This window comes from Capsicum annuum, chromosome 11, assembly GCF_002878395.1.
Source record: "Capsicum annuum cultivar UCD-10X-F1 chromosome 11, UCD10Xv1.1, whole genome shotgun sequence".
NCBI lineage: Eukaryota > Viridiplantae > Streptophyta > Magnoliopsida > Solanales > Solanaceae > Capsicum > Capsicum annuum.
In genome coordinates, this window is record NC_061121.1 from 102,773,366 (window position 1) to 102,787,730 (window position 14,365).

The 14,365-nt window shown below is 35.6% G+C and overlaps 1 protein-coding gene across 2 annotated transcripts; it reads left to right on the forward strand.

The window, feature by feature from the left end:
- Positions 1-376: 376 nt before the first annotated feature.
- Positions 377-14,363, forward strand: LOC107847670. Of its 2 annotated transcripts, XM_047398876.1 has the most exons (6): positions 377-477; positions 3,710-3,895; positions 4,728-4,910; positions 11,376-11,558; positions 13,671-13,856; positions 14,111-14,363. In XM_047398876.1, exons 1-6 carry the CDS (start codon positions 460-462, stop codon positions 14,159-14,161), a joined length of 807 nt encoding a protein of 268 aa, XP_047254832.1. In that variant the 5' UTR covers positions 377-459; the 3' UTR covers positions 14,162-14,363. The 2 variants fall into 2 exon arrangements, with proteins under 2 accessions (XP_047254832.1, XP_016547548.1); XM_016692062.2 differs by lacking the exon at positions 377-477 and having other exon boundaries at positions 3,472-3,895.
- Positions 14,364-14,365: the final 2 nt, after the last annotated feature.

Here is a 14,365-nt window from a genome sequence, read left to right on the forward strand (position 1 = left end):
ATCAAATTTTGCCTCGTTACCGCTCAATCATGAATTCATCGCATGAACCTTAATGTGATTTAGAGTAACATTCAATTCCTAGGATATGTAACTTATATCCATTTAACTAAATTGAAAATAAGGAACCAAAAGCATTCTTCAGTAAATAGAAAACAATTTTTGTAAGTAAATATTATTCCTTCATTGTTATAAACTAACTAAAATAAATTTTAAGCAATTTCATTGCCCTTAATGTTTTTTTTTTTGTTGATGTCTAATATCTACCCTTTAATTTTCACCTCTAGTTTCTTTAAGGCAATGGATATACTTGAATAGCTAGAATATTTCATGTTCCATATAAATTAGAGGCTTATTTCTATATAAATGATTCAACACATAATAATTTATTTCCAAAAATTTTCCACCATTTTGGTTATCAAAATTTTTTCCACCATTTTCTCTCTTCTTTCCCTATCCTCCATGGCGAAACAAAGGGAGGTATGCTTTAGTTACATTATGATGTGAAGAAAGAATTGATTGTTTTTTTTTTTCCTTAATTTTCTTTTTGGTTGTCTTGAAGATTGTAATTTTTCTTGGGTAATTCTCACATATTTGTTTCTGCTTTCTTTTTTCTTTTGAAAATCGTTTATATTTTTTTTTGATGGAAAACGAGAGAGAAAATAAATGTTTTTGATTTTTTTTTACGACGTAAATGATCATGAACATAAATTGGTTAATTATCTTTATTAGTGGGAGATTTGGTTTCTTTACAATTTTGTTTCCCCTTCTGTAGTTTTGGTTTCTGGCCTTAAAGAATAATGTTTTCTAAGGAATAAAAATAAAAATACCATTTTCAACAGATTAAATATATTTTTATACATCATCATTAATGTTAAATATGATCTGGATATGGTTCTTAGCACGTACCAAAATGTTCAGAGGTACTATTATTTTGGGTAATTATTGAAGCACTATAATAGGTGAAATTGCTAGATTGATTCTTTCCTGACGTATGAGATTTCAGTTGTTTGCTTTAATTAATAACAGGATATACATAAACAAAAGAAGTATGTTTATTACTAATGTACACATAAGTCATTAAAACCCTATTGTATTTGTCTTATTATTTGTGCATTAAAGTTGCGCACATTGCATGAATGCACTTTCGTCTCTTAGTTTTCTCGACTCATTCATATTTTAAAAATTACCTATAAATATTATTTTTACTTTTTTAAGATTAAAATATCACTCAACTATCTTTAGTTGACATGCTATGTCATTAAATTTTTTTTTTTATATATATATAATAAATATATTTATTTAACTAAAATTTTATTCTATTTCTTAAAAAAATAAACACACATGATATATTTATCATTGAGGAACAATTTAATTATGTACTTTAAATTTTATATTTATTTTTTATTTCTTAAAAAAAAGTATAAATTATATTTATTCCTTATTCGATACAAGAAAAATTATTACATCACATGATAAAAAATATCAAATAATCACACAACTTAAAAGGGAAATAATTCATATGGTAATGCTATACACATTACTCATCAATGAAGTAGTTGATGTGTAAAGGTTTGAATTATTTTATTTGGTACTTTTCAAAGTTTTTCTAATTTATTTATTTCACCACTTAATTATATTTTTAAAACTCAAAGTATTTATATGCATTGGTCCTAATTTAATATTTTTTGGTTATTTATTTCATATGCTAAAGATTCTAAAATGTAAAAGAAATAAAAATGATCGCTTTCGAATTTTCATATACGTACTAAATGTACTATTTTTGAAGGAAAGAAAATTATTTAGTCATGAAACAAATTAAATTTTTAAAAAAATATTAACAAAACGATCTAATATTACGAATGAATCTTTAAAATAGTACCCCAACCAATTATCGCTTGTTTTTTGTGGGTTTAGGATGAGAAAAGAATATAAATTGACGTTTAATTATATAATAAGACAAAATATAGTACAATAGAAATAAAAATTAATATGAAAAAACTAAATTAAAAATAATAATTTTTTATTTTCTAAAGTTTTTTGCCTATTTTAACTTTGCGGATTTATTTGATTCATTTATGAATTTACTTGGGAAAAATTTGCAAGAAGAATTCATTTTTTTTCAAAAAAATCTTGCTTAAAATTTTGCAGGTGATCTACATGCGAATTAAAATTTTCAAGTGATAATTATCTTTAAGATTTTTCGGTCGAATTTTGTTTGACAAAAAAAAACTTAGATTTTCACCTTCAAATTTTGTTTGATAGAAAAATTTGTAGGTTTTTCATCGAATTAGTTTGGTTGAAAAACTTGTAGAAAATTAGATTACCGCTAAATTCTTTTACAATTTTTTCATAATTTTTTTTTACGTAATTTAGATTTTTCTTGTAGTTTATAAGACATAGTTTTGAACAAATGAATTTCAAGAATTAAACAGGTTTATCATTAAGAAAATAAGATTTTAACAACATGGCATGCCAAGTAGGAGAGAAGAAAGTTTTTAAACTGTTAAGTATTTATTGAGGAAAATAGAGATAGTTGAGTGATATTCTTGTGCTAAAAGAAACAAAAGTGATATTTGTAGACAATTGTCAAAACATGAGTGACTATCTACGAAAATTACCCTAGTTTTCTCACAATAACTTTCACTATACTTCGTTTAAATTAGGCTTAACACATAGCCAGGATAGCTTTTTATACTTCTCAGTAGAGGCGGATCCAGGATTCAAACTCTCCGTGTGCAAAGTGTACCATTGTCCAGAAGTCAAGAAATAGAGTGAAATCGTAATTTGAAAATTGAGAGAATAGCGATAAATTATTTTTTTTTAATTTGGATGAGAGAGAATAAATTATTTTTAACGACTAAAGAAATTAAAAAAAAAAGCCAAAAATAACATTTAATTGTATAATTAAGTCAACTGTAATTAGCATAATATTATGCAAAATATAATTACACCTGCTAGGCATTGCTTTAAAAAAATTTGTTGTTGCCAGCAAAGGTCAAACTCACGACCTTAGGGCCACTAAAACGGCGTAAAGAGTGACAAGTTTATTATTTGAATATATCAGTATATATTGCTTTAAAAAAATATTTGCTGCCAACAAAGGTCGAATCCGCAATTATTGGGCCACTAAAAACACGCCTTACCACTTGCACTGGAAATCACTTTGATATTGTAGGTGACAGATTTATTATTTGAATATATCAATGTATATATACCTATACATATATAGAATTTCCGTCAAACTTTGCAGGTGGTATGCCATCATTACGGGCCTTAATTGATCCGCCCCTGCTTGTCAGAATATTTTACTACACTCGTACTAAATCTTATTCTAATTAAACACATCAACTCCTAATAAATGTTCCAATTACACACTTTCAATTCAAATTTATAAAAAACTTTAAATATTTTCATTCATTTATTAGATAGTTATGCACATAAAATATGATACTTATATCTTTTAATCATATGCATCATCTCAAGTAAGAAAATACCTGAAATTTTACAACTTATTGGAACTAGTGGTTTTAATAGCGATGGTAAAGTAGATTGGAGATAAAATAGGGGATTAAGGGGAGACGGTGGGAAATAGTGGTAGAGAGCAATCGTTCATGGAGGCAATATCCACCATTCAACAATATCTAAGTACTCATTACATTCAACAACAATAGCATAACGCAGTGTAATGAAAGTTTATTTTTCTATACAGAGAAATGGATCGGCGTCTGTGCCTCAATTTGGAGCATGGGAGCAAAATTCCGGGAAAAATCATAACTTTTCCATGGTATTCTCCCAAGCTCGTGCAAACAAGCAGCAGCATAGACAAAACCTAGCACACCACAGCCCAGTAAACGAGCAAGAGATGGCTGGCAAGCACCAAGAGGTCTCACCCAGGGTAAGAAACACTTTTTTTTTCTAACATCAGGAAATTACAGTTACATATATACACACATCCTCACTTTAATAGATTATGATATTTTACCAGAGGTAACAATTTGAGCCGTGGTAATGCTGTTCCCCTTGGTTGGGAGCGTTAAAACCCCCTAATGGAATTTTTACGGTGGGAAACCGAATTAGACTGGTCAATGGGTTCAGAATACAAGATGATTAAACAAAATAATGAGACTCAATCAAACCTTCCTTTAGTGATACAATGGGAACTTCTCTTTATTATGGTAATAACATGAATAATCCCTTATTTTATTAAGAAAATAAATCTTGGATCTAATTCAACCCCAATGTCTAAAGGATGGATAACATATCATAAATGTCCAACGTCGGGTAAATCAAGAACACTAATGTGACTGACCCTCATACACTTAATTTTGTTCCTACTAGATTAATAATGATAGTGAACTTCACTAACGACCATCGTAGACATCAAAGTTCACTTGATCTTTGAATTTTCTCCCTTTACGAAAAAAAAATTCTCCTATTTTAACTATTTATCATTCGAACCGTTCACTTACTTTAGAGATGTCCTTCAATGTTTGGGGTAACTAATGTGCACAACCACTGGAATATCAATTAATAGAACATATCGACTATAACGCTCAATATCATCATTCATGGATCATGCTTCCCCATTTTATCAAAATATCATTTGTCGCTCCTCCTAATGCAAGTAATTCCAGTTTTCAATACATTTAATTGCCTTTCATATATACTCTAGAGAGTGTGTAACTCCTAATGTCATCATTTAACTAATAGTTTTTCTAAATTTGTAGAAAAACAGTCCTACTCCAGCGCCTCAGGTTGGAGCATGGGATTCAAAGGCCAAGGGCAGTCCTGATAATTACATGGTGTCCCCCAAAGCTTGTTCCAACAAGAAGACACATAAACATGATATGACACACCGAAGCCTAGGAAATGAGCAAGAACTTGGCAAGCATCAAGAGGTTTCGACAATGGTACGAAATACATCTGTTGTAAACCTTAATAGTTTATTTGATGCATCATACAACTCTGAAGACAAACTTTCCTTAACAGTATTGTCGGGATTTGTCTTTTGGGGTGGAATTGCCTTCCTAGAAACTACTCGTACCAACTACATCCACTAGACAAGGATTTTTTATTTTATTTTTAAAAGGCAGCTCGGTGTACTAAAGCTCTTGTTATTTGTGGGGTAACATGGCAACAACTTTTCTTAGTTACTCCAAGGTTCCCCTTCAATGCACTAAACAAGTATAATTCAATATTTAGATAGCACTTTAAATGTCTTCTAGAAAATAAATAAGACATGGGGTGTGTTTAGTATAGAGGAAAATATTTTTCATTTTTTCCATGTTCGGTTGGTCAAAATTTTTAGAAAATATTCTCTAGGAAAACAAGTTCTTAAAAATGAGGAAAGTGACTTTCCTAGAAAAAGTAAGAAAATTCTACCTTGATTAGTCTCCCCTCCCCCCCCTCCCTCCAACCCCACTTTCCATAGTATTTGTCTACATTATATGTAAATAATTTTAGGATAATATTTTTTTTCCTTACGCAGAGAACACAAGAAAATAAGTAAGAAATTCATTTATTTTCCTGAAAAACATAACAACATACCCAGTTTAATCCCACAAATGGGGTCTAGGGAGAGTGATGTGTTTGTAGCCTTACCCTATACCTTGTGAAAATAGAGATGTTTCTGATGGATCCTCGACTCAAATAATGAGTATGATAAGGAAATACCGTAGTAAAAAAGCCATGTTGAAAATAATAAAGAAAAAAACAAGAACAACAAATAATATGATAATTGAAACAAAGAAAACAACTGATAATAATGAAATTGAAGAATAAGATAGTAGGAGAGTAATCATAATAATAACGATAAGAAAAACTAGACAACACTCAACTACCCACTATCCTTCTACTTTAATCCTCGATCTTCCTACTTTCTTATCTAGGGTCATTTCTTCTTTGGCCTACCTCTACATTTCTTTACTAGCAATCTCCGCACCTCCCCTTCATATGTTGAACTATCTCAACCTCTCCTCCCTCATATTGTCCACCACGGAAACCACTCCGATCCTATCTTATATATTTTCGTTCCTAAACCTATCTCTCCTAGTACCCGCACATCCATCTCAACATTCGCATTTCCACTACTTTCATCTTTTGGATATGTGAGTTCTTGACCAACCAACATTCCACGCCATACAACATGTTGGTCTAACAACCCCTTATAAAACTTACTTGTAAGTTTTGGTGGTACATTCTTATCACACAAGATACTGGATACAAGCCTCTATTTCATCTATATGCTTCAATACGATGTGTAACATCCTCCATCGTTTTAGTGAAGCTTTGGAGAAGTCCAAAACTAAAACTCCTCCTTCATTTCTATTCCCAAAACTAAAACCTCCATGTCCACCAATATAACACCTTGAAGCTGTCCCGACATGGCTATTGAAATCTTCTCTTATGAATAACTTCCCGTTGTGCAGGATAACCCTCATTTCTCGATGTGCGGGATATCCCTCACTACCTAGCCCAAATCCTTCCAAAACCAGTTTTTAACTTCCTCATCCAAGCCCATTTGTGGTGCGTATGCACTGACTATGTTCAAGGTAACTCCTCCAATTGGTAGCTTAATCACCATCATCCTATCATTCACCCTCCTAACCTTCAACACTAGCTCCCTTAGTTCTCCTCGAGCCTCCTAACTACCACAATTTAAACCCATCGATGTCTGTAGCCTTAGTTCCCACTCATTTGGTCTCCTGAACACAAGTTATATAGATCTTCCTATTTTTTAGAATCTTCACTAATTTTATAGACTTCCCCAATCAAATTCTCTATATAACAAGAACCAACTCTCAACCTATCAGCTCCCTTGTCACCCTTACCCCTGCCTGCACCCTCCCCCAACTTTCTTACTGTACCATCATTCACCAAAACAACATATTAATTGTTATTCCCTCCATCCCAATTTATGTGAGGTCATGGAGTTTAAGAAAGAAAGAACGACTTCTGAAATTTGTGGGCTAAAATAAGTTATAGATATTTGTGTGGCTATAAAACATTTCATTAAGGCTAAAATGGACATTTTAAAGCTAAAATGTTACTAAAGGTAGAAATAAATGGACATTTTAAAGTTAAAATGTTACTAAAGGTAGAAACAAATGGACATTTTATTCTTTTATACAATGGAAACTGTCTTTGGTATAGTAAAAACATGATTACTACCCCTTATTTTGCATATGTCGTTAGACAAATTCAAAGCACAAGTATATGGCGTTTACATAGGTAAGCAAATGACTTTAGGGGTTTCAACATTTGTTTCTACTTACTCCCTACACGACTAGAATGTTCAACCAGTTAAAGGTGGAGATGCTTTATTAGGAAAGTTGACAGCATTTTCTAGCATTACAGGGGTCCATACGAAACAAGTAGGAAAATGATAAAGGTAAGAAAGTGATAGTATGATTTTGCTTGAGAAACATAAGACAGAAAGTCCTTCAATTCTTTTTTCAGTTAGGTACATGAGAATTATAGGTTCTGCAGCAGTCTAATACTATATGTCAAAACCCATTTTCCCCAATAGGGCGAGAAGTGTCTAGCGGATATTTGGGCGAGAAATATAAGACAGAAAGTCCTTCAATTCTTGAGAAACATAAGGCAGAAAACAACAACAAACCCAGTGTATTCTCACATAGTGGAGTCTGGGGGTAAGATGTACGCAGTCCATACCACTACTTCAGGAAAAGTAGAAAGACTGTTTCCAATAGACCCCCGGCTCAAGACAAGGAATAATAAACAGATACTTAATAGAGCATGGAACAGTATGTCAAGACAAAAATACGCCACCCACAAGGAATAATAAACAAAGAATAGCAAACACATTCGTAATAAAGCATACAACAAAGTGTCCTAGCAAGAATTAATACATCTATCAAGTAATGTCCTACCCCAACGACTTAAACTGGCACTAGCCTTCTATCCTAATCCGCGTCCTCCAGATCTTCCTATCTAGGGTCATGTCCTCAGTGAGCTGTAACTGCTCCATGTCCCGCCTATCTAGGGCTATATCCTCAGTGAGCTGTAACTGCTCCATGTCCCGCCTGATTACCTCTCTCCAGTATTACTTCGGCCTACCCTTACCCCGCCTGAAACCATCCAAAGCAAGCTTCTCACACCTACGAACCGAGGCATCCGTGCCCCTCCTCTTCACATGCTCGAACCATCTCAATCGAACTTCCCGCATCTTGTCCTCCACCGAAGCCACTCCAACCTTTTTCCAAATAGTCTCATTTCGAACTCTATCAACCCTATTAAGCCCACACATCCAACGCAACATTCGCATTTCCGCCACCTTCAATTTTTGAATGTGAGAGTTCTTGATTGGCCAACATTCCGCTCCATACAACATGGCCGGCCGGACTGCCACCCTGTAGAATTTGCCTTTAAGTTTGGGCGGCACCTTCCTATCACACAACACCCCCGAGACAAGCTTCCACTTCATCCATCCCGCTCCAATACGATGGGAGACATCCTCGTCAATCTCACCTTTCCCCTGAATCATGGACCCCAGATACTTGAAACTATCCCTCTTACACACCGTCCGAGAATCCAATCTTACTACCACCTCGTCTTCCTGCCTCACGTCATTAAATTTGCATTCCAAATATTCTGTCTTGCTCCTGCTCAACCTGAACCCTTTAGACTCAAGGGTCCGTCTCCACACCTCTAATTTATCATTCACACACCCCCGCGTCTCATCAATCAAAACTACACCATCTGCAAAAAGCATACACCAAGGTACCTCTCCTTGAATACGCCGCGTCAACACATCCATCACCTAAGCAAACAAAAACGGGCTAAGAGTGGAACCCTGATGCAACCTCGTCAAGACAGAGAAATGCTCTGAGTCTCCTCCTGCCGTCCTCACCTCAGTCTTAGCTCCATTATACATGTCCTTGATTGCTCTAATATACGCAACCGATACCCCACTCACCTCCAAGCATCTCCAAACACCTCCCTAGGGACTTTGTCGTACGCCTTAATATACGCCACCGGTACCCCAATCACCTCCAAGCATCTCCAAAGCACCTCCCTAGAGACTTTGTCGTACGCCTTCTACAAGTCGATAAACACCATGTACAGATCTCTTTTCCTTTCCCTATACTGTTCCACCTGTCTCCGCACCAGGTGAATTGCCTCCGTCGTCGAACGCCCGGGCATAAATCCAAATTGATTTTCCAAGATAGACACTATCCTCCTCAATCTCAACTCGACCACTCTCTCCCAAATCTTCATAGTGTGGCTCAATAACTTAATACTTCTATAGTTATTGCAACTCTGAATGTCACCCTTATTCTTATAAAGAGGGATCATAGTACTCCATCTCCAAGCCTCGGGCATTCTCGCCAACTTGAAAGTGTCGTTAAATAATTCAGTCAACCACCTTAAGCCAGCCTCTCCAGAGAACTTCCAAAAATCCACAGGGATCTTATCAAGCCCCGTCGCCCTACCCCTACGCATCCTGCGAACAACCTCTCTGACCTCTTCTACCTTAAAACGTCTACAATAACTAATATCACAACACTCCTCTGTGTGCTCCAGCTCCCCTAAAACAATAACTCTATCCCCTTCTTCATTCAATAACCTATCGAAGTACGACTGCCATCTCTTCTTAATGTGACCATCCTCCACCAATACTCTACAATCCTCCCCTTAATGCATTTCACCTGGTCGAGGTCACGACCCTTCCTCTACCTAGCCTTAGCAAGCCTAAACAACCTCTTTTCCTCTCCTTTCTCTCTCGAACGCTGCCGTCTTAGCCGCCGTGACTGCTAACTTAACCTCCTTCCTAGCTATTTTGTACTCCTCCCTATTAGGCCGTTTCTCATCTTCATCCCTACTCTCACCCAACTCAGCATACACCCTCTTCTTAGTCACCACTTTCTTCCTAACTTCTTCATTCCACCACCAATCCCCCCCGACGATGGCCGGCACAGTCCCTGGAAATATCCAACACCTTACTAGCAGTCTCCTTGATGCACCTAGCCGCCCTATCCCACATACCATCCACGTCCCCCCTGCACTCCCACACCCCCATTCCCGCCACCTTCTCCCCTATCTCCCTCACATTTGCCGGCGTAAGGCCGCCCCACTTAATTCTAGGTCTACCCTCCTCACCCCTTCTCTTCTTATCTTTCTTAATACCTAAGTCCATCACTAAGAGCCTATGTAGAAGCATAAGGGAGAAAGTCCTTCAATTCTTTTTTTCAGTTAGGTACATGAGAATTATAGGTTCTGCAGCAGTCTGACACTATACTGTCAAAACCCATTTTCCCCAATAGGGTGAGAAGTGTCTAGCGGATATTTGGGTGAGAGATGAGTAGAAAGGTTATTAAGTTATTTATATTTATCATGTATTAAGTTTAATTTTATAACTTAATCTACTTGTGCATTTTACTAGATCTATTACCTACTGGTGGTTTGAAGATTAACAGTTGCACCATTGACTAGGAAGGACAATTGATAAATCATCCCAGACAACTCTAGTCTGTATAGTTTGTAATGGGTGACTTTGTGTTGACAAAGGGTAAATTTGACCTACGTGTCAAGGATAAGAAAAAAACTCACGAAAAGAGAGAAAAAAGTACTGCACATATTTGATGTACCAAAATCTAATGTGTGGTGAAGAGATGAAAATTCAAATTACAGTGTCAAAAATTCTAATCCAAGGTCTTTTGGCAATTCTAGTCCAGTTAGGTCGTTCCCATTGTCCTATAACTTTGTAAAAGAAAAGGAAAAAAAGTAGAAAAACTTTCTGGTGCAATAGATATAAAATGCACTTTAATATGCACCGACAAAATTGAATATATGCGACAGTTCACTACATATGTAAATTTAATTCCCGTTTTAACACTACATACATCATGATTTGGTTAACTTCACTTTATAACAATATGTCCGTCATGGTTTGTTCAGTTAATGTGCATTGACCATAGGGATATCAACAATGTTTCACATAATAATCATTTATAATCTTGTTTCAGTTTATAATTAATGGACATCCTACATCGGTGGGGATGTGGCCGTTGGTCTCCCTATATGGTTTTGGACAATCTTCACCTCTTCCACTAGCTTTCAGGACTAAGTTATGGCGGGGGTCCATTTTTTTATTATCATAGTATTATAGTATTAGAGTCAGGCTCATCCCAATTCTTGATTTACCCGATATTGAGCCCCCTTATTATGTTGTCCACTCTCCAATTACCAGGGCTGGGCATGCGAGGGATGTTGGATAACTTTTCAATTAACACAGTTTATGTTATTGTCAATGATTCAAAACTTAGATAACATTTCAAGTCTTCCAGAGAAAGGGTTACTCATAGTGTTTTGTCACTAATATTGTGTTTTTTAATCTTTCTGAGTTTTTTTAGAAAAATAGCCCTGTGGCAGTGCCTCAGAATGGAGCACGGGATCATAAGACTGGGAACAATCCAAATTACCCCATGGTGTTTCCACAGGATCATGCCAAAAAGCAGCAGCATAGACATGGTTTAGCACGCCACAGCCTGGGAACTGAGCAAGAGCTTGGCAAGCACCGAGATGCTTCACCTATGGTAATAACTACTTTTTTCTAAAGACACAAATATTCTTTTAAATATGCAGATACACCATGTCATCATCATCTTTCTCTTCTTTTTCTCATTGCCATTTATTAATTCAAATATCAGCCATTAGGTATTTTTGAAACTCATTTGGGGAAACAAGCTTGAAGGGGAGCCTTGGAATAGCTAGTAAAGTTGTTGCCACGTGACTAGGAGGTCATGGGTTCACGCCATGGAAATAGTCTCTTGCAGATCCTTGTGGTCTGGCCTTTTCCGGAACCGCACATAGCTGGAGCTTTAGTGCACCGGGCTGCCTTTTCTTTTTTTTACTCAGAGTATCAAGTTTGAAACTGAAAATTTGAATTCCCTTGAATTGTTTGAATTCCAAATCTGATTTCGTTATCTTATGGAATCAAAATAAAAAGTATCTTTTGTTGAGGTTTAGAAGATATCCAACATTGTTGAAAAAAGAAAATCGAAACTTCAAACTTGACTTTTCATTTTTGGATATTGTGGAGTACTTGGCACTTGAGATCGATTCGGGTTTATTTGAGCTCAAAAGATTGAAAGACAACTACCAGTTTAAAGGTTTGAAGCTTGAAGAAACCTGAAACACCATTAAGCCCACTTCGAGCTTGAAATTTTGAATATGAGATAAAAGACCTTTTTTTGATTGGATATCGTTAAATCTTGTTCCGATAGAAGTTCAGTCATTTATGCCTGAAGTTTAGTCATATATGCCCGAAATTCAGTCGTATAAGCCAACTTCCAACATTAGGCTTTGGCAAGCCAAACTTCTTAACACATATGTCAGAAGTTTGTGAAGTTAATTTCGAAGCGGCTACACTTGAAAAAATGTGATCTTCCGCTATGCCTTAAATAAGAGTCCTAAAGTCAGCTATCTGTGCACTTGCCCCAAACTTCTTTCTAGGCATATAAGAAAGACTTTTCTTTGGTTTGATAAACACGTGATTACTGGCCTCTATGGCCAGACATATTCAGAAGACGAGTATTATAGATGTTAACATAGATGTATTGTCATACAAGATTGGACAAGATTAGCAGGACAAATCTAATAGTGTGAAACTAACACAAAGGATAAAACGAGAGAATGTCTCTTACGATAGTTTGGTCGTGTCTTGTAGTTCTTCATATGAACCGGAACTCATGTACGACGACATGATGTTTGAAGGTGATAAAAAGAGAACGGAAACCATTCCTGAAAGTAATGAATCAAATTCGATGTAGGCTTTGCACTAAACATAGCATAGACCTCCACACATACCAGTAAGTTGGTATGAAAGTATTGGTCTGGAGTCCTTTTATTTTGATAATCATTAATTTGTCTGAGAAGAAAAAAATTTAGTATTGGAATGAAATTGACCTAATTTGAGTGCAATGGTACAGTTAATTGATTGATTAGCATCATGCCTAACGGAATATGTTTTCTAGTCAAAATGTAAACTTCTGACTAGTCAAATATGGACTAATTTGGAAGCGATTCCTTTAGTGTTGTTTACCATTGTTAGCTAGGTTAATTTTGAAGTATTCAGAGTTGAAGTAGTAGATCATTCTCATTAGTCATTATAATAATGGGTTTTGATCCACTCTTTTTTTTTCAACTTAATAACTATCACTGAAATATCATTTTCCATGAAAACAGTCATTTTCTTCCTTCCCCTTTTTTGCAATAATACAGTGATTTCCACATATAGCAACTCTTTTTTGTATTTGATGAATTTGCACTTTGTGAGATGTTTTGTGAGATGTTTCGTTTGTATGGATGTAAGAGAAAATACACATTGTAGAATTTCTATAGAAGTCATATAGCCCTTGAAGAATGAAAAATTACTTTGACAGAACACCAGCCAGGAATTACAAGTGATCATTAGTAAACCTAGAAGTCTACTTAATCATGAAATTCCCTTTACAGCAATCTCTCCTCGAATTACTTATTTAGCTAACAAGTAATGTGTTCATTTTGTTCACATTTTTAATCAAGCACTGCAAAGTTGTATTAGTCACGAATTCTATATTATATATCTGTAAACTACTATGAGATTTGTACAAGAAAAATACTCACCAGCTCTCATTAACTTATCAGATGATTTCCTAAATCTGTAGAAAACTGGTTGGTTGTCTGTACCTCAATTTGGAGAGTGGGAGCAAAAGACTCCGAGTGAGACCAATTATTCTGTGGTGTTCTCTCAAGCGCGCGCCAACAGGAAGAAGCACAAGAGTGATTTAACTCACCGTAGCTATGACTTTGATCAGGAACTTCTACCCAGGGAGCGAGAGAAGTCTGCCACGGTAAGACATCCAATCTCCAAAAAATGATGATACAGTAAACACATCTTCAACGCTATGGATTATAATATTCTCAAGACAGTTTCCTCAAGTAACAGAATAGAAGTGCATATTGGGGTTTGTTCTGATCCATATACATCCTTGCTTGACACCCTAGGATCAGAACATTCCAAACAGTATGTACCGATATAGCTTTAGTTTGTGGTTATGCAAGTGCAACCATACCTCTAATCATTTTGAACATGTCCTTTGTGCAGAGGAAAAAGAAGAAGTTCCTAACCTACATTAGTTGCTGTCTTCCTGTATGATGCAGTGGTTTTTAGTGTGAGCGAGGAGCCCCCTTTGTAGCAATCTTGAACTGACTATTTCTCCTGTATTCATAAATGAAAGCATGAGAGAGTTTTATCATTTTTCATCAGAGTATATATATGCATCCAAGCCTCTTGCTTGGAGTAAAAGAAACAAGAAAATTTAGCAATGTTATAATCAAAAGCTGTGAGATTCTTGGTATC

Coding starts and splice junctions, on each gene's coding strand:
- LOC107847670 (XM_016692062.2), top strand. CDS start 3,686: ATGAAAGTTTATTTTTCTATACAGAGAAATGGATCGGCGTCTGTGCCT. Junction 4,911..11,375: donor ATCAAGAGGTTTCGACAATG/GTACGAAATACA, acceptor GAGTTTTTTTAG/AAAAATAGCCCTGTGGCAGT. Junction 11,559..13,670: donor ACCGAGATGCTTCACCTATG/GTAATAACTACT, acceptor CTAAATCTGTAG/AAAACTGGTTGGTTGTCTGT.